A 25,171-nucleotide genomic window follows, 5' to 3' on the forward strand; every position below is an offset into this window, starting at 1 on the left:
TATATATACATAAATATATATACTGCAGGAATGTTTGTGTGCTTAAAAATCTTGAATATTTTGGTTTGATCCAGCATTTTCAACTATATATTTGTACATTTTTGTGGTATTTTTCTTACAGATGATTGTGGAGACGGCGTTGGAAGTACTGGTGCCGTCGTGGTGGGAGGTGAAAGTCACCGTTGCCGCCACGGCATTCGTCATCATTTCTTACTGGTTCTTTGCAGTCGGCGGCGATGCTAACGCTGGTGGTCGTGTTGCCGTCGATGATGATTCTGGCGTCGTCGATGATAAAGACAAGGTATTCTGAATTTCTGTTCTTGCTTTTGAAAATGTTGAAGAAATGTATATGAAGAGAATTTTTGTAACCGCTTGTTGTTATTGGATTTGGTCTATTTACTGGTAGTATAGTGATGGTGTGGCTTAGAAGGATGTTACGGGTTCGAATCCTTAGCAAACAAAAACCTACTATTTAAGTGGAAGGGAGTATTGAACTGTTCGCGACTGGCCATTGGGAATTTATAGGTTATTAAAAAAATTTGGGCATTGATGATGGGATTTTGGGGCTAATTTAGAAGCATTCTGCTAATTGAATGTGATATCTTTTGTGGGATTACTGTAATGGTTCTGTTTCCGTATCAGTTAGTTACATGAAACTCTTTTGAAGTGATAGAAAGTGACTTTGTTATTGCGTGACAGCAATGATATAACAAAAGGTGAAGAATCATACTGCATTGATATTGTAGTAATACTGATTACTGAATCAGGAAGGTTTTCCTTTGGAAGTTGAAGGCCACTGGGCAGAGAAGGCTTCTTTGGGATGTTGCTGGTTTTAGAAGTAAAGTAAAGTATTTCTAATTAAGTTGCTCTTTTGAAAATGCAGAACTTTGCCTCCATATGTATTATCTTAGGTAGGATAAGGCCGAATTCACTTCAGTTTTTGTTTGTTTCCTACTTTAGAGCCATTGCTTACTTGAGTATTGTGGTAATGAAAAGATGCCAAGAATCAGGAAACACAATTGCAATACTGCTTGACTAACTTCTTTAAATATAATATTTGTTATATTCTAGTCAAAATTGCTGCCTCATAGGGGTTAGGCTAGTGAATTGTGGTTGGTGATCACTCAGTCTCCTACTAAATGCCAAGATGTGTGAAATATGACGTGTTCTATGATAAGTCTGGTTTAAATGGCTTATGATTGAGGCATAGTACTAGTAGTAGTGATAGTATATTATAAGAGAGGAAGGGCAAATTTACTTTGGTTTTTGTTTGTTTGTTTCTATTATATCTTAATAAAGAGCCATTGCTTACTGAGTGTCTTGGTAATGAAAAATATGCCAAGAATCAGGAAACACAGTTGCATTTATGGTTGACCAGCTTCTTTAAATGTTATATTTGTTTATATTCTAGTCGAAATTGCTGCCTTGGAAGTGAAGTTTCAGAAAAACATTTCTGCTTGGAAGGGTTAGACCAGGGAATTGTGGTTGGTGGTCACTCAGACTCCTACTAAATGCCAAAATGTGTGAAATGACGTGTCTTATGTGAAATTTGTTTTAACTGGTTTATGATTGAGGCATAGTAATAGTAGTAGAGTTATAGTTGTAGTATATAATCAGAGCCATATGCCTAAATATTTCAGAAACCTAACAATATGCTGTGGCATTATGTGGACATGGAATATAATGATAAATTATGTGTGACAAAAGATATAATTTTTGATCTATTAGGTTTTTGTTGTAGCCTACCACAAATAACCTATTTTTTTTTGCTGAAACAAAAATAATGATAGCATTGCCTTCCCTATTAGCAGCTGGATGTTGGCAAAACAGTGAACTCAATTAAAGGCAACAGTGTCAATGAACTGATGAGGATGCACATCTATACAGTAATAATATAGTTAATTCAGTGTTATTCTTCCATGAAGGAAAAATGAATATAAAAAGGTAGAATTTTTTATGGATGAGTTGACAATCTTCAGATGGGTCCCTTCTTTTTTCTTCATGTAATAAGTTGGTTAATCAAATTAATTTCATTGTGAAATAATTTGGGAATGAGGCATAGTTGATTGATTGGATGTGTAAGGTTATTCTCTTTGCTTCAAATGTTTGGGTGTTGTTGCAAGGTTGTTTTTATTTTTCTCTGATCAGTGTGTCTTTTAGGGACTCCAAACTTTTTTAAGATGAAAATTCGGATGGTGGTTGCACTTGGGACGGTGTTTTAGGGAAGATTTTAAAATAAATTTTAGAGAAGTCTTTTATTGGAATGTGTTTGCACTACATGTCTGATTAGATGTTTCTGGATCAGACTCTCCACATATTATTAATTTCAGTTTCACCATATAAGCTTTTCATTTGTATCACGAATAATGTGCATGAAAGGAGCCATGGTTAGGATTTGAAGAATAATAACAGAGAAGAGAACATGTAAATTCAAAGAAAAACTAAAAAATTATAAAAAAAAAATTAAAGAAATTGTTGGCTAACAGGAATAAGTTTGGTTTGGTTCAGGCCTGCTCAAAACAAAAGGGTGGTTTGTATATTCAGAAAAAATAAATTCTTTGGGAAAAGAAATTTGTTTTATTCGCCAAGAGATGTCTTTCCTTTAAACCTTCTTTAGAGAAGTCTTTTAGGCGAAGCACTATTTTTAGTGCAGCTTATTGTATTTGAACTTAAATATATGTTAGCTTAAGCTAGTGGATCCATTTTGTACTTAGCTAAATTTTGATTTCTTTTGATTTTGGGAAATGTAAAATGTGGGGTCAAATTTTATTTTCTGATGGTATATGTATAAGGTGAATGTTCCACTTCAAGAGAGTTGACATTACTTTGAAGGATCCAACTCGAAACGAAACCCTCAATTCGAAATAAGGAGTATACACTTGGTTATTGTGAAAAAACTAACTAGTAAGATTTAAAGTACTTGACAGCAGTTTTTTGGAGTTCTAAACTTCTCAGCTGATTAATATGTTTGAACATGTTTCTTTTAAGAGTTAGTAAATACAAGAACTCGGCTAAACAACAACAACAACAACACACCTAGTGAAATACCACTGGTGGAGTCTAGGGAGGATAAAATATGCGCATACCTTACCACTACCTCATGGAGGTAGAGAGGTGTTTCCGCAAGACCCTCAGCTCAAGAGCAGCAAACCCAAAGAAAACATAGCAACTGACAAAGGAAGCAGTGCAAAACTTACAAGAAAAGAACAAGAACAACAAAATAGTGTGATAATCAAACACAGTAAACAATAGATGATGATAGATATCAAAATCAAGTACTACAATAATATGACTAGTACAATGACAAACACCAACAAGCCTAAACCCTCATAAAGCAAAAGCAGCCCTCCACTACCTATTAACCTTCTACCCTAGTACACGACCTCCATAGCCTCCTATCTATGTCATGTGCTCGGTACGTTGAAGATGCACCATGTCCTACCTTATCACCTCTCCCTAATATTTCTTCAACCTACCTCGGCCTCTCATTGACCCTACTATCTTCAACTTCTCGCACCTCCTTACCGGGGCATCCTACATCTCTTCACATGTCCAAACCATCTCAATTTCCCTTCCCTCATCTTGTCCACCACGGAGGCCACTCCCACTTTGTCCCGGATATACTCATTCCTAATTTTGTCGCTCTTAGTATGCCGACACATCCATCTCAACATCCTCATTTCGTCACTCGCATCTTCTGAATATAGGAGTTCTTGACTGGCTAGCACTCTGTCCCATACAACAAAGCCGGTCTAACCACCACTCTATAAAACTTACCTTTATGCTTTGGTGGTATTTTCTTGTCACCCATAACGCTAGATGCAAGCCTCCGCTTCATCCTAGCCGTACCAATACAGTGTGTGACATCATTATGGATTAACCTATATCCTTGGATCTTAAACCTCAAATAATTAAATCTTTCACTCTTCGAGATAACTTGAGTATCAAGTCTCACTTTTACGTCTGTCTCAAGCATCTAATCACTAAATTTACATTCCAAATACTCTTTCTTGGTCCTTCTCAGCCTAAACCTTTTAGACTCCAAAGTCCGTCCCCACGCCTTCAATCTATCGTTGACTTTGCCGTGAGTCTCCTCGATCAAAACAATGTCATTTGCAAATAACGTATTACTTAGGTTGGCTTAATTTATTCAGTTTAAAAGTGAAAATGATTGAATTATCTTTAAATATAGATTGACTTTATAAAAAATAAAATAAAATAGAAATTGTAAATTTAAAACTCCAGGGTAAACATGTGAAGTCATTAAGTTTTAAAAAAATAAAAATAATGGGAAAACAGTACTAGTCAAAAACCTTTGAAAATATAATTAGAGAATCCCAAGTTAAAGAAGGCTGATGTTGACTACCTAGAGAGTAAATAAGTTAAACAACATGAGAAGGTCTTGGTAATATATTCCACCATAGTGGTGAACAATTGTGAATGCCTTACCTTTCTAATCCACAAAAACCAGAAAGTAATCAGTGGTGTCCACATGTTCACTTGCTTAACATAATAAAAATTCTGTGATGTCCTAGTGTAATATATGTGCCAAGTTAAAATAAGAAATTCAATTTGGAACTGAAGAATTTTTTTATGGAAAAGATTTTGTCAAAATTATCAGTAATAGTGCCACTCATCTCTTGGATACAGGTTACTGGGTAATGAGCTGATAATTTAACATAAATGTATGTTATGTTTACTTTAGAATGTTTATCAGGAGGCCTGGTTAACAGGAATCTCTTGCTTTAAGGAAGTCTCTAGAAAAGAAATTCATTTTGATTTGACTTTGAGAATTATAAACCTTGATGGGTTTTTTTAACTGGATAAGATTTAGAAGTCATTTGTTTAGGTTGTTGACTTCTTTTTTTGGGGGGCTTTTGTTTCCATTCTTCTCTTGGAACGTGTGGTTATAAACTTATTATCCATTTACATTGAGTTATTTTGACTTGTTTGACATGTAGTTGTGCACTTATTTTGTAGATAGGCCAGTTAAAAGGAGACTCGCCAACTAATTCTGCATATATAATCAAGGTATATTTCTGAACTTGGTGCTCATGCAATATGCTATCATTCTTATCTCTAGTTGCGGTGTATTGTACTCTATTGCTATTACTTACCAATGTAATTCATTAAATTGACTCATGTGTTGGGATTTTAAATGCATGTAATAGGTATTTTAGGAATTCATACTTGACTAGTGTTTCTCCGATATTCCAGGTTGAACTGTTAGCTGCTAAAAATCTAATTGCTGCTAATTTGAATGGCACATCAGATCCATATGCAATCATCACTTGTGGTGCACAAAAAAGATTTAGGTGACACGCTTATCTATTTTTGTTATCCTGTTATCTTGGATGGCCAGTCATATAAATAGATGTCTCCTAGTTGATGCGACTGAAACCTAGTTGATTGTTGAAGAGGAAGTGTGATGATTTTCTTGTGCAATTACATATTTGTAAATTGAATGTCCCTTCCAGTTGCTATTAAAGTTCACTTAAATAAGCATTTATGAATTTATTTTAACTTGAAAATCAACTTTAGAACCTTATTACTCCCTCCATTCCATATTAATTGAATTTTTGAGGCATTTTCCATTTTTCAAATAACTTAATTGTTCAATCTTCAAAATCTTCAAGACTATTTTTAAAATATTCTTCCAATTTTACCCTTCATTTGGATTTTCAATGTGATGACTTCAATAAATTTGACAATAATTAATAAGGGTAAAAATGGAAAACTATGTTCAATTTATGTCTTAATCTACTTTTCTTAAAAGGGTGTGAAACACCTCAAAAATTCAATTAATATGGAATGGAGGGAGTACATCTTAGTCCTTTCCTTTTTTTTGAAAGTTAGTGCTAGTTTTGCTTCTTGCTGGTACAATGATCTTCTGTTTTTCATCATCTTCCAGTTTTTTTTTTTTATATAAAATGATGACTATGAAAATATTGTTAAAATGAGATAAAGTTGTTTTGAACTTTATGTTTGAGAAAATGGACAATATCTTACATTGGCGGTTGGTTTGGTTTTAAGATGGTGTTTTACTTCATGTACTCTGTAGTAACAGTTGAAAGTCAGTCACAGTTTATCTGATCAGCTGAGAGCATACGTTCTCTTCTCAGTCAGTTGATTTGTTTACAATGGGTACAATCTAAGATTTGTCTTTAAATTCATCATCAGAAGCAGAGGGCTCCAGCTGGGGGTGGGGGTGGAGAGAGGGAGAGACAGTTATGTTGACTAGGCTTGAGATATGTGTGTGTGCGTGTGTATGCAAGCGTACACTTGGGGTGATGAGGAATGGTTAAGTTCTTATACAAAAGCATATATTCAGCATGTATTGTTGCATCTGGTTAACAATGTGTACTCTTGTACCTGTTGTAGTTCAATGATCCCTGGCTCAAGAAATCCTATGTGGGGGGAGGGGTTCAACTTTTCTGTTGATGAGCTGCCAGCAGAGGTAAGCTATTCAACAGATCTTGTCAAATGAAGCACAAGTGCTATATTGTGTTTCTGTAATACTCTTTGGAGGTAGTGCTCTAAGTCATTTATTACATTAACTTGTGGCTACATGAATTTTGGTGTTCTTGGTCATTTTCTTTAGAATATTTCTCAATTGTGCTTGATTGTTCGGCAGATAAATGTGACAATATATGATTGGGACATAATTTGGGAAAGTACTGTTCTTGGTTCAGTGACTGTACCTGTTGAAAATGAAGGTCAGACAGGTGCTGTTTGGCATACATTGAACAGCACATCAGGGCAGGTATCTATTGATTATTTCATCTTCTTGTTTTCCTTTTTCTTTTGGAATAATGCATCATGGTTTTGCTTGATTCCGTAAAGTTCTATCCTTATGAAACTAAATCATGCCCGTTTCATTTCCAGGTTTGTCTTCACATTAAAACAGTAAAACTCAATATCAATTCATCAAGGTAGGGCGTTGTCTTCTTTTTGGGGCATTACATTTCTTCCTGTTTGAATGTCAACCATTCTGCATGGGACAAATGCTATTTACTAAAATGCTTAACCTGATAATATTCATTTTAGTTTATTAGGCTCCCTTTCTTGGTTCATGCATTCTCTTTTTTTGATGAACTTGGTCCATGCATTCTCTGCCTCTCAAATGTACATACTATATCAAGATGAGCTGATGTTGAGATTTATGTCGTCGTCATTGTTAGAGTGGATAAAAGTCTCACATTAGTTGGGGAATGGACTGGTGGTCTCCTTGTATGGACTTCGACAATCCTCCCCTCATAAGCTAGCTTTTGGGGTTGAGTTAGGCCCAGGTGCCCTATCTTTACATAGTATCAAAGTTAGGTTCATCCCTTGTTTGGGCTCCCAATCCACGCTTCAGTTGGGCTTGAGCGTGAAGGGGATGTTAGAGTGGATAAAAGTTCCACATTGGTTGGGGAGTGCACTGGTGATCTCCTTGTATGGACTTAGACAATCCTCCCCTCATGAACTAACTTTTGGGGTTGAGCTAGGCCCAGATGTTATCTCGACCTTTGCCTTCTTTTCTATTTAGATTCCCGTTATCTTTATAATCATCATCAACATACCCAGTGAAATCCGACAAAGTGGGGTCTGGGGAGGGTAAGTGTACGCAGACCCTACTACTACCTCGTGTAGGTAGAGAGGCTGTTTTAGAAAAACCCTCGGCTCAAGTGTATCAAACTCAAGTACAAGAAGAAGAAATCAATACAGAAAGCATAACAGCTAAAAAGAAAAGCAATGTAAAGTCTACAAGAGAACTATAACAACAAAATAATGTGATAATTGGAAATCAATAACAAGACAACTATAGTGGCACGACTAGTCCTATGACATGCCATAAACCTTCACAAGGCAAGGCAACACTCTACCCCTACTAGCCTTTTACCTTAATACGCGACATCCACTCCTTCCTATCTAAAGTCATATCCTCGGTAATATGAAGTGGCACCATGTCCTGTCTAATCACCTCTCTCAAATACTTTTTTCGACCTACCCTTACCCGTCCGCGTGCCCCCTACATCCAACCTCTTGCATCTCCTCATTGGGGCGTCGGTACACCTCCTCTGCACAATCCCAAACCATCTCAATCTCGTTTCCCTCATTTTGTCTGCCACAAAGGCCACTCCCACCTTCTCCCAAATAACCTCAGTCCTAATCTTGTTAATCTTAGTACGCCCACACATCCATCTTAACATCCTCATCTCCGTAACATGCATCTTCTGAACATGTAAGTTTTCGACCGGCCAACACTCCACCCATTAGAACAAGGACGGTCTAATCACCACTCTGTATAACTATCTTTTAAGTTTAGGTGGTACCTTCTTATCACACAATACTCTAAAGGTAAGCCTCCATTTCATCTATGCCGCCCCAGTGTGATGTGTGACATCATCGTTCATGTGCTACTCTGGATGACAGACCAAGATATTTGAAGCTTTCTATCTTGGGAATAGTCTGAGAGGCAAGCCTCACTTCCACGCCTGCTTCATCCAACAAAAGACTGAATTTGCACTCCAAATATTTTGTTTTGGTCCTACTCAATTTGAACCCTTTGGACTTCAGAGTTTGTCTTCAAACCTCAAACCTATCATTAAATCTGTTCTATGTCACATCAATCCGTACTATGTCATGCGCAAATAACATACACCATGGAATCTCCTCCTAAATAGACCGCATCAGCTCAGCCATCACCAAGGCAAATAGAAAGGGCTCAACACTGATCCCTAATGTAGCCCCATCTCAACAGGGAAGTGCTCCTAGTCTCCTCCCACCATTCTAACCCGAGTTTTGGCTCCATCATGCATGTCCCTTATTGCCTAATATAAATCATCGGGACACCTCTAGAGGACATCCCTTAGAACTTTGTCATAAGCCTTCTCAAGATCAAGGAACACCATATGTAGGTCCTTCTTTCTGTCCCTATATTTCTCCGCCAGCCTCCGCACAAGATAGATTGCTTCAATAGTCGATCGCCTGACATGAATCCGAATTGATTCTCTAAAATAGACACCCTCTCCTCACCTCATCTCCACCACTCACTCCCAGGCATTCATAGTGTGGTTTTGATACCCTGTAACTATTATAGTTTTGGATATCACCCTTGTTCTTGTACAATGGAACCATTGTACTCCACCTCCATTCACCGGCCATTTTAGTTGTCTTAAAAATAGCATTAAATAACCTAGTCAACCACTCCATACCTGCCTTATTAGTGCTCTTCCAACATTCCATCGAAATCTTATCGGGTCCGGTCACTCTTCCCCTGCTCATCCTACTCATAGCACGTCTCACCTCCTCAACCAGAGAAAATGACCAAAATGGTCCTTAAAGTATGGGTAATGCTTTATTGTATTTCACTTAATTGAAATGGTCCTTAATGTATAATAAATGTGATCATTTAGTCCTTAATATATTTCTCTGGATTGAAATGATCCTTAATGTATAACAAAAGGTGTTCATTTTGGTCATTTACCCTAAACTTAATAAATTTATCAAAATAACATGTTAAATTTAACTGTGGACCCCACATGGCTAACAAAATCCGTCATTGTTGTCTTCTTTGTTGGCTCCATCAAAAAAATCCATGAAATCTAACACCATTTTCTTTACTTTCTCAACAAAATTTGTTATTCTCTTGCTTAGCTGAAATGGGTATTAGGTTAGTGGAGTAATATTTTAGAAAAAAGAAAATCATAAATTTTGTTGGAGAAATTGGTGTTAGATTTTATGTTCTTTCTTTGGACCTAACAACAAAAAAGACAATGGTAAATTTTGTTAGCCACGTAAAGTCTAGTAAAAATTTTTTGACAAAAAAAAGTCTAGTAAAATTTAACACTTTTTTTGATAAATGTATTAGGTTTAGGGTAAAGGACCAAAGTGAACACCTTTTTTCATTCATTGAGGGTCGTCATTTCAATCAAGTGAAATATATTAAGGACCAAAATGAATACCTTTGTTGTATATTAAGGACCAAAATAAAGCATTACATATACATTAAGGATCATTTTCTCCCTCAACGCTAAAACACCTACAGTACCCAAAATCCCGAAGACTTTTAGAGTGCACCAATTCACCCAACACAATGTCTCTGTCCCCTTTTTTCGTTTTAGAGTTCGTGGAAGTAAGCTTGCCACTTTTGCTTAATGGAGGTCTCGTCTGCCAACACCTTCTCTTCCTCATCCTTCCTGCACTTCACTTGATCCAAGGTTGCAAGCTTTTCTCTCTCGCTTTCACGAGCCTATACAATCTCTGATCCCCACCTTTATCCCCTAGCTCGACGTATAAGCGTTCAAAAGTTGTCGTCTTAGCATCCTTGGCTGCCAACTTTGCTTCTGTCTTCGTCGTCTTATATATATCCCTAAGCATCCATTATCCATCCTCATCCAACCACTTCATATAGGCAACCTTCTTTGCCTTGAACTCCTCCATTCCATCACCAAAGATCCCTCTTGATACCCCTGGTATCTCTGGAGCTGCTTTCTCTGAAAGGGCAGGAGTCAAGTCACCCCATCTAATCCTCAGTCGATCATAAAAAGTTTCTTCCTTCTATCCTTCTTATCTCCAAGTCCATCACCAAAAGCCTATGTTGGATAGTAATATCTTCACTCTGAATAACCTTGCAATCCTTACAAAGCTATCACCCTTCTGAAGGAGTAAGTAATGTATCTTACAAAGATATATGCTTTAAGGAATCTTACAAAGATGTTGGATTTATGTGCTATACGGAATTCTGTGATTGGATTACTTACAAAGATGTTTATGTGTAATGTTACATAGTAGTTGAGTGAAACTTTTCTTCCCTTTTCCTTTTCCCCTTGTAAAGTCTCCTAATGGTTGGGAATGCTGCAAATGATCCTACATTGAAGTTTTGCGTTTTGCTGAGTTATGCCTGAAGGAATCTTGGGTATGACCCTAGTTTAGTAGGAGTTATTATAAGGCATGTGACTTGTCCGACACGCACCCGTCGACATTTTTGAAGAGTCCGAGCAACATAGAATGTCACAATTCTGAATGACTTGAATGTTTCTAAGAGGATATTTTCAATTCCCTAAGTTATGTTCTATAGAGCTTGTATGGTTAAGCTATGAGAAACATAGGAGAAAATATTATTGAATTGTGTACCTACATTGTTATATCTAAGTTGCTCAGACTTGTGTGTGGGTGTTCGATACGGGTGCGGATCTAAAAGTCAGATCCTTCATGATCTAATTTTTAAGATTCGGGAATATGGATCCATGTATGGATACGGGTGCGGGGATTCACTTAAAAACAATTAAAATATCTAAAAATAGAGTGATAAAACCTAAATTATGAGATATTATGCGGAGAACTTGAGGAGAATCCTAGAAAGGAGATTAAAGGAAAAAAAGTGACTTAGTAATTTCTATATAAAAGGTATTCCGTTTTGTTTAATTTTCACCTTAGCTTTTGTATTGATTACTAAAATCATTAAAACTGTCCAAACTTTCCCCTCGATTTTGGTCAAAGTACCCAAAATCGGTTGACCAAAGTGGACACGGATCCCACACCCACACGCATATCGTGTCGACATGGATATGGCACCAAAAGTGAAGAGTCTGAGCAACTTAGGTTATAATCTGTCAAGCTAGTGCATACGCATCATATGTACCGAGCTTGTTACAGATGTACTTAATACGAGGATTATGAGGGACTTAATGAAAATATCTGCAAGATGATCACTTGACTTCACAAATTTTGTAACAATATCTCCAGAGAGCTTCTTTTCTATGAAAAAAAGTGACTGTCAATCTCAATGTGCTTAGTCCTCTCATAAAATACTGGATTTGATGCGATATGAAGGGGTGCTTGGTTATCACATAGAAGTTCTATCTGTCCAAATTTTAGTTCTCTAAGCAACTATTTAATTCAAATTAGCTCGCAAGTTGTTACATTCCTCGATATTCCACTCGCACACTAGATCGAGCAACCACACTCTGTTCTTTGGTCTTCTGAGACACCAATTTACCTTCTACTAAAACACAATAGCCGGATGTAGAATGTTTATCAGAAGGTGATCCTACCCGATGAACATATGTATATCCCACGATTTGCTCATTGCCTCAATCCTCGAAGAGTAGTCCCTTACCTAGTGTTGACTTTATATATCGCAGAATGCAGACAACTGCATCCCAATGAATTTCAGGGGGAGAATCCATAAACTGACTTACAATACTCACAGGAAAGAAATGTTAGGTCTAGGTACTGGGAGATATTTCAACATACCAATCAATCACCTATATCTTCTAGGATCACTAAGTGGCTCCCCCGTCCTAGTAGGAGTTGAGCATTTGGATCTATAAGAGTGTCAATGAGTTTACAGCCCATCATTCCTATCTCCTCAAGAATGTCTAAGGCATACTTGTGTTGCAAAATAACAATACTTGATCTGGATTGAGCAACTTTAATACCTAGAAAATACTTCAGTCTGCCAAGGTATTTGGTTCAGATATGCTGAATGAGTTGTTGCTTAAATTAGTGATTCCATCTTGAATTGCCAGTAATAGTGATATTGTCAACATAGACTACCAAATAAATACATAGATTTGGAGCAGGATGTCGATAAAACACATAGTGATTAGGGGTGGCAAAATCAAATCCAACCCGCCCATTCATTAGCTCAACCCATTAAAAATTGGGTTGATATGCAACCCGAATTGGCTCATGAGAAATCTTGTCAAAATATTTTTAAAAAACTTTTATTTCAATTTAGTGTGTGATATATAGCCATAATAAAGAAAAAAAAAATTATTAGGTACTAAAATAGTTTAAAAGAACAAATTAAACAATTAAACTTAGTAAAAATTGGATTGGGTTGAGTCTTGACTCGTTATATAACTCATTGCCTAACTCGTTTTGACCCAAACAAATTTGGGTTGGGTTGAGTTTTGACCCGATTGTTGTCTTAACCCATTATGACCCACCCAATTGCCACCCCTAATAGTGATCAACCTCATTACGAGTACCGCCAAACTCATGAATTACTGTGCTGAACTTTCCAAACAAGGTTTGAAGAGACTATTTCATATTATAAAGTGACCGTTGCAATCAACACACCAGGTTAGACTCTCCCTGAGCCACAAAACCAGGTGGTTGCTCCATATAAACTCCCTCCTAAAGGTCAATATGGAGAAAAGCATTCTTATTGTCCAACTGGTAAAGAGGCCGGGGGAGGACAACATCCATGGATCGGAAAAAAAAGCACATATGCTAATTTAGCCATGAGAGAGAAAGTATTACTCTAGTCAAGCCTAAATATCTGTGTATATCCATATACTTTTTTTAATGATTTCAACCTCTTTCCTGTGGTTAGATCTAATTTTCCGGCAACTGAAACTGTTTTTTTCTAGATCCGGTTGCGACTAAGATTTCACAAGATGTCTTGATTTGATGTATTTAGCTCCAAAAATACGAAAATCAGAACTTCAAGCCTTAAGATTACTTCTGAATCATTAATGGGAAGTTCAAACTATTTAGCATGGGTTTCCGTGATTGAGTTGTGGTGCAAAGGTCAAGGTGTTCAATATCACTTAACCCAAAAGGCTATTGAGAAGTGAGATAGATGAAAAGACCAAAGCACCGCGGGAGAAGTTTGACGCTCAATTATATAGTCTCTAGTGACGATCTGTTGATTCCAAGATAATGCCCTTGTATCTTCCATTCCATACATGCTATTAAATCTGTGAAAAGGTTCGCACTTAATATACTTATGACACATCTCGTTTTTAAGACGTGATATCTCGAATGAAAAAAATAAAGAAACAAGAATCAAGTATGTCAACTTACTTGGGACAAGTACATGCAATCATGGAGGAATTTGAGGGTTTGATGCCAGTTACTACAAACGTAGAAAAGCCAAATCTGGGTGTGATAACACATAATGATAACATACAGGTTGGTACTAAAAAAAAATAACACAGAGTAACAAATTATCATTAAGAAGAGGGGGGAAATTAACCAAACAGTGAAACACTTCTATGAGAAAAGGGGAAGGGGGGAAGAAAGAGCATGTATGATTTTGCTGATCCTTTATTTCACTAGTTGGCAAGTGGATGATGAGATGTAAGCTAATTTCTTTGTTTTGCAATAATTAGATAATGCTTTTCATGTTCAATTTGAACATTACTCGCTTTCAATGGAGAGTTGCAGGAGACTTATTTAGTACAAATTACTCTTTCGATTGCTGGAATATTATTTATCCATCAGCAAAATAACTGATGATAAATTGTTATAGTTCTGTCGTATCTATCTCACCAAAAGATAATATTTCTGGGAGCTGGTGGATAATGTTCTTTCCCTCTCCGTTTCTGGTGTCTTAGGGGTTTGAATGGTTGTGCTAATACTCGTAGAAGGATTGCTTTGGATAAAGAAGGGCCTACTGTAGTTCATCAGAAACCTGGGCCACTGCAAACAATTTTTGATCTCCCTGCTGATGAGGCAAGTGCTGATTTGGTTTTATAGAGGTCTCTTAGTTTTGCAAGGATACTAAGTTGGACAACTAGACTATTCAGCTTGATTGCTAAAGGAACCATTAATTGCAGGTTGTTGAGCATAGTTATTCTTGTGCACTTGAGAGGTCATTTTTGTATCATGGACGTATGTATGTCTCCTCGTGGCATATTTGCTTCCACTCAAATGTATTCTCAAAGCAAATGAAGGTCAGTTCCACCTTAAGTTCTATGCCCTAAATTGGAAATTGGAACCTTATGAATTTGCTCTTTGAATTTTTTCAAGCATTTACTCGTGTTGTTTGTTTGTTTGTCTTTTTTCCCCAATGCTAATTAGCTTGTCCTGGGTGCAGTACTTCCATTCAGAACGCTAGTTACAAATATTTCTACTGTGACCTCACTGGTGGATATTTTGAACTTCGGAGAATGTTATTCAAAATTTGTTGGAATTTTTTTCTGATTGATAAACAAAATTTGATTCTGGCTAAAAACATCCCTTTCTAATTCTCTAGTATATGCGCTTGGTTCTATATCCTAATATTTTCTTTCCAACCCTGGATCTAACTGGTCAAGACTGTATTTTCCCCCAGCCATTTTGATATTGTAAATTTATCTCAAGAATGCTGAAGCTTGTGTATTTGACCATGCTTAGATTTCTCTTTTCACAGGTAGTTATTCCTTTGGGAGATATTGACGAGGTATGACATTATCTGTGCATGTTATCAGGATTGTCATTTCCAAGTTGTCACGGTGCTTTGGGAAGGTTGCCTTGGAAATATTTTGGAAATTGATGGTAGTGTTATTTTGCTTTTAGATAAGGAGGAGCCAGCATGCATTCATTAACCCTGCTATTACAATAATTCTGCGTACAGGTGCAGGCGGTCATGGGGTACCTCCTTTAGGAAATCCTGATGGTTAGTAAACCAACCTATTTTGTGAATTTCAATAATTTTATATGCTTTAAATGAGTCGGCAAGTTGGATAATGAATGAGCTTTTCAGTTCTTTTGGGTTTTGGTTTGTTTGGAGGAAAAGCCCCGTGCAAACTGATTTTGGGTTGAGGTGTAGAATGATTGACTGATTTGTTAGGAGGAGATTCTCTGATGACTTGTATAACTCTTGTAGACTCCTAGCGCGATAATGCGAGAGTCTAAAGTTCATGCCAAGTTTCCTTTATATAGTATCTACTTTTATAAAGAAAATGATGACTGACCCAAAATAGTATCTACTTTTATTTTAAGAAAAATGAAATTTTACAACAAGAAGCAGCAGTCCATTGAGTCTATTGTGAAGCAGATAATCCAAGAACATTCATTCAAGAGGAGCTATAAGCAGCAGTGTTGGCTGGATCACCATAACTTCTACCCTATATAGAGTAGAGAATAGTGTGGTGTAGGATTATTTTTGTTTGGTAGGTGCTAAGCTGAACTGTAACAACAAACACAGCATACCCAGTGAAATCCCACTAAGTGGGGTCTGGGCTTCTGAATGGCAGTTGGGTCATAATGTCAAATAGGTATTTATTTTTCTTTGTTCATTGCTCACTTGATAATAAAATGGTTCCTTAATTATCAAAAATAATTAATGAAATTTTAAGTACCATATAACCCAGAATTACTCAGATGGAAAGCACAATATTTATCTAGAGGTGGAAGATTGACCCTGATCAACTTAGTCTTATGCTTTGCCAACAGATTTGATGTCAGTTTTTCCTCTCCCACCTAAGGTGGAGGAAAGAATTGATGCATTAAGGAGGAATTTTTTGTGGAATGGAGAGAAAGAGTACAAAGGATTTCATTTGGTCCAATGGAAGACTGTAAATCTTTCAAAGAAACAAGGTGGGTTAGGCATTAGAAACTTGAAGAAACAGAACAAAGGCCTTATGATGAAGTGGTTGTGGAGATTTCCTAAAGAGGAGCAGTCCCTTTGGGTTAGAGTGATTCAGGCCAAGTATGAGAAGATAGACTACTGGAAAACTAAGGAAGTGACTTCTAGGGATGGCAATGGGGCGGGGCGGATGTGGGGTGGGGCGGGTTTAAGGCCTATGCGGGGCGGGGCGGGTTTAAGGTTGTGCGGGGCAGGTGGGATGTGGGGCGGGTTGAAGTGGGTTTTTTTAAAACTAATGCGGGTTGGGGTATATGTGATTTTATGTGGGTATAAATTTAATTTTAATTTTTTACATGTTATAAGAGTGATAGAGCATTATTTATTAAGATAATTTCTTTAAAGCTACTAAAATATTCAAGATAGTAAATGAAAATGGTTCAATAAAAAATAATTCAATTTCTTACATGTTTTCCAGTTGACCTCAAAAAAATAAAAAATTTAGTCACTATCCTATTAAATTAATACAACTTAATGAAAAAATGAATTTATTTTTATGAATTTTATTTTTAGTATCAAACTTAACTAGAAAAAGAAAAATATTAAAAAAAGTATGCGAGGCGGATTCATGTGGGGCGGGTCTATGCAGAGCGGGTTGAAAATGAAAAAAAATGTTATGCGGGGCGGGGAGGGGCGGATTAAAAATTTTGCAGGTAAAGCTCAACCTGCCCCCGCCCCCACCCCGCACCACCCCATTGCCATCCCTAGTGACTTCTGCCTATGGTATTAGCCTATGGAAATCAATCAGAGATTTGTGGCATAGTTTCTTCAAAGAAATAGATTCAATGGAAGGAAGATTTTGTTTTGGGATGATAACTGGTTAGGAAATGGCAGCCTCAAGCAACTCTTTCCAGACATCTATCTGCTGAATCAACAACAACAGGCCGTTGTGCAAGAAGTCTGGTCCATCTACAAGACTGGGAGGTGGATAGACTAGCTGAATTTTATGGCACCCTAGACCATTTTGAAGGATTGAAAGAGGGAGAAGACACTCTCAGGTGGATTCATCACAACAAAGGTATCTTTACAGCTAGCTCTGCCTACAAGAATCTGGATCAAATGGGACTCAACTCAGATTTTTGCCTTGGAAGCTTATCTGGAAAGTCAAAATTCCATATAAGGTGGCAATCTTTACTTGGTTGGTAGTAAAAGAGGCAGCACTAACTCCGGAGAATCTCATGAAGAGGGGAATACATATGTGTCCTTTATATTTTGTTTGTGAGAAACGGGCAGAGATAATCAACCATCTGTTTCTTCACTGTATGGTGGTTAGACAGCTTTGGAACTTGTTTACGAGCTTTAGGGGCACAAGTTGGACCATGCCACAAAGGGTAAGTCAGGCTATAGAAAGCTGGAACAATGAAGGTAGTGGCAGTACAGACCAAAGCAGATGGGGAATTGTCCCAGCAGTGATTTGGCGGACCATATGGAAGGAGAGAAATATGAGATGTTATGAGAGCATGAGTAGTCCTTTACATAGGATTAAAATGAATTGCATTATCACTTTTTGCTATTGGTGCAGTTCTGAGTATGTAGATGATCCTATACATATTATAGATATCCTAGGTTTTTTGTTAGATGAAGTAGGATCTAGTTTAGTTTTGTTGAGTATACTCAACTGTATGTAGCTCCATGATGTAAATTTGGGATCCTACACAAAACTGTTACCTTTGTCAAAAAAAAGAACTTCTCAATGCAAGTATTATTTTTCTGCCACCTAATACTCAAAGCTTTTAGGGAAAAATGTAAAACAAAAAAGAGCTCTAATATCTACCTGTTGGCTGGCACCACATGTTTTTCAAGCTAACAACAAACTAAAAAACATACACAATTAACTCCTCTATCAATACTCTTTCAAGAGAAAACGAGAAACAAATTGCAAAGAAGAGAAGTTCTTTATTTTAACTCATGTTAGATGGTTGAATTTAATATTGACATTCTTGATTCTTAATATCAATTGTCTAATCACATAACTTTGCAACTTCCAGGGAGAGTACGATATATGTTCGCGTCTTTTTGGAATAGGAATCATGCAATTAGAGCCTTGCAACGATCATCAACGAACTATCATGCCATGCTAGAAGCAGAGAAAAAGGTATTTCTGTGCTTTGATTAGTCCTTTTTTCTAATTATTTGAGACATTAAGCAGTTATACATTCTTAATGAAGGTTGCTTTTAGAACATCCTACAAATCAAATTGCCTGCTTCACTGTGTTTTTCCTCTTATTTTTTTGTTGATGAAGTTATAATTTATTAATGAGATGGGGAGATCCCACATACAAGGTGTACACAAAATGTAGAGAATCTAAAAGGAAGACATGAGTATTTACAAAGAGCATCAGCAGTAACACAATATCACTAAGTGCTTCAAAGTTGTACAAATTTGTTATTTCCAATAATCTATACAAACAAGTTCTCTATCTGTTCAAACGCTCTCCTATTCTCTCTTCGCATATTAGCTGCATGAGTGCAGGCAGGAGGAGCTCTTCTGATTTCCTTCTCTTTCTCCCAATTTATATCCTAGAAGGACATCTCCGGCAGTCCCTAGTATCCATGTTACACTCAAATTTATGCTCCAGACCATTCCCATAATCTGGATGCAATAGGACAGTGAACTAGTAAGTGATTGCATCCTCTCCCAAGTCCCACCTGTGTTACTGTGCTGCACATTGGAAATATTTCCTACTTAAGTTAACTACCAAAAGAGTCATGTAGCATATAGGATATGTATCATGTAAGCTACCTGTTCTAATGCATTAGCATACTAAGCATCAAATTTATGTCTTTCTTCTATTTATCATCTTATCTCACTTCTAATTGATGGAAGATTTCTGCTAGCATAGTTAATATCTCTATTTACACTCTAGGTAAGAAGAAGACTTTGGATAGCTGTTTGATTTTGATTACCACATTGATGTTCTCTCATGAAGAGCTATACCGTGGTAATCTAAGCACGTTCCGAGCATGACAATGTGTAGAATATAAAGAAAGAAAATAGAAAAGGGAAAGGGCTAGAATACATGTGTTGACTTGTGATGGATGATTCAATTGCCTAGTAGTGCATAAGAATGACATTAAGCACCCTACTTTATGTGCTTGTAAAATAGATCCTTGTTCCAAGGAAAAAGGGGTGATTGCTTTCATGCTTTCATGTTGAGAGTTTTTTCAGATCAATTGTAAGAATATAATCCTAGACAATAATTTTAATCATCGGGAGCAGAGACATGGGCCTTTTCTAGTATAGCTCTTTGTCATGTTGATAACATCCCGATTACTTGGTTTCAAATAGGGTTGGATAAATTAGGTTTAGAAAGGAAGAGTTACTGGTTAAATTGTATGCATTTATCATTCGTTTTTGTATTTTATCAAAAATGAAAGGAATGGTTATTGGTTGTAAATCAACGCAAACATGTTGGAAGTAGCATTTACGAGTCTCGTCAATGTGATTGCATTGTGTAACTGTGTAAGGAAGGTCCCAATTTACATGTTAATTATTGCCTGCCTAAATATTTTTTATTACTAAAGAATGACGCTCATGTTTCATTTCTCATAAGCATCTTATCAACTTGTTGGCCAAGCAAAAGAGCAAAGAAATGCGCTGTTAATCTTGGAGGCTACAAAACATTGCTAAGTGGTATAACAATTTGTTATTGTCACTGCATACTTCTGATGTTATGTAATAATATTTTAATCTGTGAGCTTGTTGAAGCAACATCATGTGCAGATGTGTTCTTAATCTCAGCAGTTTTAAATTTGTTCATAAAGCTTAGAATTTAAGAAATTTGTAATTATTTATAGTGCATCGTTTGGTCATGACAGTTTTCCCCAGATTTTCCATTCTATACCTACGTTTATCTTCTCGGTCATGATCCCCCATCCCCACAAATTTTCCGTCTTGGTTTTCTTTTAGGAGAGGGAACAGTCAGCACTACGTGCACATAGCAGCTCAGTTAAAGGAAGTAAAAAGATGGATATGAGCTGGGAAGAAAATGTGCCAATGACTGGGAAATCTCAGCCTTTTATCAAAGAAGAAGTCCTTTCTGGTATATACAATGTATGTATGAAACCTAAGCTCTTATCATTTAGCAACAAGAACCTCTTGATACATGATTTAAGATTTTATTATAAATTTTCAGGACACCTTCCCATGTACACCTCAACAATTTTTTGACATACTATTGTCTGATGGTTCAAATTTCACTACCGAGTACCGTATAGCACGCAAAGATTCTAATCTCAATGTAAGTTCCATGTCTTGGTTTCTTACAGTTAGAATGTTTTTGTGAACTGTGCTTCTCATTTTATGCATTTCAGAGCTCAATTACTACAGTTTTGTTTTCTTTTCCTTTATTTTTTTTTTAAAAAAAATGTGGGTGAAGCAGGATGTTTTACTATAGTTGGATGTCAAAATAATTTCTCACTCAATTGAAATGCATCTTTTGGGGCATATGCTCAGTCAAAAGTAAAAGAGGTAGGTAATAGCTAGATTTCAAAGAGGAAATAAGCATGTAAGTTACCTTGAAGAACCTGTGATGTTTATTATCAGGTTGTAGTGTTTCTGGTGCAATTTCTTATTAATCTCTTTCTATTTATTGGAAAACAAATTAAGCAGAAAAAGTGAACTTGGTGGAAATATATTTTCTCCATATCTTGAATGTGATGGTATGTTGTGTGTAATCCAAATCTGCATGGAGACTACTGCTGAGTATATGCCCAGGCCTGTCAGAAGGGGCAGAAGAGGAGCAAGGGTTGCTGCTGATGGTTAGGAACATGAAAGTAGCACTGAGGGGAGAGCAATTTAGGAGATTTATGAGATGATGAGTTGAGAAGGGTTCTGAATTGAATGGAAAGAAACTGATACTTTAAGCTCTAGGAAATTCCCTTTAGGTTGATGAGGCATTAAAGCATAAAGCTAGAGTTGCCTATCACAATCTAAAAAAAGCATTACTTGCTCAGAAATCTTTTATGTTCTGAAAGTCTGATGAATTTGATACATCACTGGCCTCACTGTATCTGATCCCTATTCCTACACTAAATTTTTTCTATGATCAACAGGGAAAAAATGCTTATATTTTACTGTTACTAAACTACTTTTAAATCTAAGTTGCTCAGACTCTGGTGCGGATGTCTGGTACCCGTGTGGATCTAGAGGTCAGATCCTCTATGATCTAAATTTTAAGATTTGGGGATACGGCTAAATATAATTTAAATATCTAAAAATAGAGTTATAAAACCTAAATTATGAGATATTATGTGGAAAGCTTGAGGAAAAACTAGGGATGGCAACTGGGCGAGGTTAGGCGGGGTAGGGCAAGCCATGACCCATTTAGATTTTTACTGGCCCTACCCCACCCCGTTTAGTAATTTTTAAAAAAAAAATCCCTGCCACGCCCCGCTCTATTAAGCCCTGCCCTACCCTCTTTTTCAATTTTTGCTTGTTATTTTTTTATTTGTAATATGTTCAATTCTGCTGTATAATATTCTTTCTGATTTAGAATACAAGTTCAAACTACTCTATTTTTGCCCTTTTAACGTGCATTTATACATGCATTCTTCTAACTTTTTGAAATAATCAAGATATTAAAAATTAAATATGATATACTTATTCTCAAATTGAAAAAATAATATATATGTAAGAAAAATGAGTAATAGAGCAGTCTCTGACTTTCTAATAGCAATACAATTGTGAAATACAGTGGATTAGTGAAACTCATCAATGAAAGTGGTGTTCAGAGTAATAATCTACTTTGCTCTGTTCTTCTTACCTAATTCAAAAATAATTGCAGAACTGTGTATAATCCCGACCCGCCCTATTAATGTATAACCCCGCCCCATTTAGGTTTTACCCTCCCCCACCCCACCCTGCCCTACCCCGATTGCCATCCCTAAGAGAATATTTGATCAAGAGGAGAATTTTGAAAGGAGATGAAAGAAAAGGGAGTGACAATAGTTTTATATATTCATTTTCTTCAATTCCACCTTAGTTTTTGTTTTGATTTTAGAAATCATTGAATATGTCTAGAATTTCTCCCTCAAATTTGGTCAAAGTACCCAAAACTAGTTGACCAGATTGGGTATGGATCCCACACCCACACCCACGTCGTGTCGACACGGGTGCGGAACCGAAAGTGAAGAGTCCAAGCAACTTAGCTTTAAATCACCTAAATATGAGTGGCCAACTTAGCGAACCGAATTTAGCCTTTTTCACTTTTTCCTGCATAGTGCAGAAATGTTTCCTCAATTAATAAAGGTTATCCTTAACCCTGAAAACAATAAGAAAAATTTAATGATGCTAAATAAAACCATTAAGAAGTAAGAAAGTGTAATATGAGTTATTTCTTGATGGAACAAAAAGAAGTAACCTTTCAGAAGGATGAAAACAACTGTTTATGTTTAGTTGATGTGTTCTTTGTAGACTTGGACCTCTTTGTTCCCTTTTGTCTTGTAAAATTCAATTGACCTCTGCTGATTTTAATTAACTAAATTAGTTTTGAGGCACAAATATTTCAGACTTCGACTTCGAGAAGAAGAGGAAGTAAATAAATATGAAGTAGTTATCACAGGCGTACATTTCTTTTTCTGCAATTAGGTTAACAAAATTTAACACATCTTTGGAAGGAGATATTACTGTGTGTTTCAGTTGTTCCTGTCTAGAGCTAGAGTGACCCCAAAATAAAAATTGCTTCACTCCTGTGGCCTTAACTCTGGCTAAACTTTCGAATGCCTTTATTTTTATAGATAGGTCCATGGCATTCTGCTGATGAGTATGACGGCCAAGTCAGAGAGATTACATTCAGAACCATATGTAACAGTCCTATGTGTCCCCCAGATTCAGCAATGACGGAGTACCAGCACGCCATCTTGTCACCGGATAAGAAAATGCTGGTATCTCATCATTTCTTTTGCCACCTTGTTTACTGGTTGCTTTTATGCTATAATAATTTGTATTATATTAGTTTACCATTTTCCTTTCTTTTAGGTTTTTGAGACTGTACAACAGGCCCATGATGTCCCATTTGGATCATGCTTTGAGGTATTGCTGGGTTTGGTCATCAGCCCATATTCTTTTTCCAGTATTTGTGGTTTCAATTCAATGGTGGTCCTTATAGATGACCCCACATGCTATATATCATTGCTTATCTGCTGTAGGATCTCCCCTTGTTTATCTTTCTTACTGATTCGATTTGTCATTGAATCAGGTTCACTGTAGATGGTTGTTAGAGGCATCTTCTGACACATCCTGCATTTTAGACATAAAAGTTGGTAAGTTTCCTCTATGCTATGGTTTCTCGTTCAGTTGGAAGTGTTTAATCCACTATTCATTCGTCACCTTTTGCTCGTTGAAAAGAATTTCTGGTTCCTGGTTTACCGATTATTTTTGGTAATTTTTTATAATAGATTCTTTCTAGAAATAGACCAGGCAGGATCTGGAATATATGTCTACATTGTTCAGTTTGTAATGCACCACCAGGAATGACTTTACCTTTGTGAAAAATCAACCAGTCTGTCATTTATCAACCTCTTAGCATCTTTTGGTCACTCATCTTTCTAATCATCCTTGTGTTACATGTCTAGCTTTTAGCTTATCATTTTTTTTATACTTTCTGTCAGTTACCTTACCAGTCACCTTGTAGTACTCTTTCGTCGACTCTTATGGACTACTCTTCCATTTTTTACTTACTGAAAAGTCTCTGAGGGCCAAAGGCTGCGTTCGAAATTTGGTGGATTATGAGCCCCCACCCCTCTACTCTTCTCCACTTAACTACCGAGATTTTGCCTGCCACAGGGTTTGAACCTATGACGTGCGCGTAACCCACACATCACGTGTTGTGCCCTTACCACTCTGACCAAAGCCCTGGGGGCTATGGAGGACTACTACCCTTTTCATCCATCACGCTGGGATTTTAAGTAGGTGTGAATCTGTTTACCTCTTGCAATGGTTAGAGCCTTCACTTGTGCTTCCCAAGTTCCTCCTTCTAAGATCATTTGATCTTAAGCTGCAATTAGAAAATTTCTTGAGTACTCCAAGCTGATTGGTCTGAATCTGCATTGTCATCTTATTCTAGTCTATTTGTGTGAATTCCCACTTTGCGGGATTACACTGGGTTGTTGTATCTATCTGTATGAATTATAGCATGATACGAACCACCACATAGTTCATAGGTGTCAATTGTGTTACACGATGGTTACTTAAGCAACTGTGGTTAAGTATATCTTATATGGGTGACCAGGAAGATTAGAATTTAAAGTATCAACCATCTAACATATTAAGAATGGGGATATGAATTATGATATTGTAAAGGTGAACTAACTTCTGAGATTCGAACAGGTGCGCATTTCAAGAAATGGTGCATTATGCAGTCTAAAATTAAGGCAGGAGCTGTCGACGAGGTAAACTTTTCGTGCTTTTGCCTATATCTGCAGCGAAGCTGACTCACAAGAAACTGATTATGTCATATTTTCCCCCTGTACTCTCTTCCACCCCCTATGCAGTACAAGAAGGAGGTTGCAACAATGACAGGGATGGCTCGTTCATTTGTTCAATTGGGAATCTCAGGTAGTGAAATGCTAAATGCTGCATCTGAGCCTTCCATTACTCAATAGAACATCTAATTTAGGTTATATTTAGCTTCAGAATTCTTTGAAAGTGTTTCATAATTCTGTTTTGTTTGTTTGTAAGTAAGATAGTACTACCATAAGTCCATGTAATTGTGTCACAATCTTTGGATAGTAACTGCACCCTATTCCCCAAACAGAGGTCAAGTGGTGCTTTTTTTGTAAATTTATGGATCACAATTTTTGTATCAAGATTAGATGATTTTTCTT

General features: G+C 36.7%; 1 protein-coding gene across 1 annotated transcript; it reads left to right on the forward strand.

Annotated features, from left to right (window-relative positions):
• Positions 1 to 14: 14 nt before the first annotated feature.
• LOC125835372 (BAG-associated GRAM protein 1-like) lies at positions 15 to 25,171 on the forward strand. Its single transcript, XM_049514498.1, has 18 exons — positions 15 to 301; positions 4,981 to 5,031; positions 5,218 to 5,315; positions 6,382 to 6,457; positions 6,635 to 6,763; positions 6,886 to 6,932; positions 14,334 to 14,451; positions 14,556 to 14,672; positions 15,131 to 15,160; positions 15,277 to 15,376; positions 18,334 to 18,440; positions 20,256 to 20,399; positions 20,482 to 20,586; positions 23,084 to 23,230; positions 23,325 to 23,378; positions 23,545 to 23,608; positions 24,675 to 24,736; positions 24,839 to 25,171. The coding sequence occupies exons 1-18, from the start codon at positions 122 to 124 to the stop codon at positions 24,947 to 24,949; spliced, it is 1,740 nt and encodes a 579-aa protein (XP_049370455.1). The 5' UTR covers positions 15 to 121; the 3' UTR covers positions 24,950 to 25,171.

This window comes from Solanum verrucosum, unplaced genomic scaffold (assembly GCF_900185275.1).
Source record: "Solanum verrucosum unplaced genomic scaffold, falcon-dt-bn FXZP01000127.1, whole genome shotgun sequence".
In the NCBI taxonomy this organism is placed as follows: domain Eukaryota; kingdom Viridiplantae; phylum Streptophyta; class Magnoliopsida; order Solanales; family Solanaceae; genus Solanum; species Solanum verrucosum.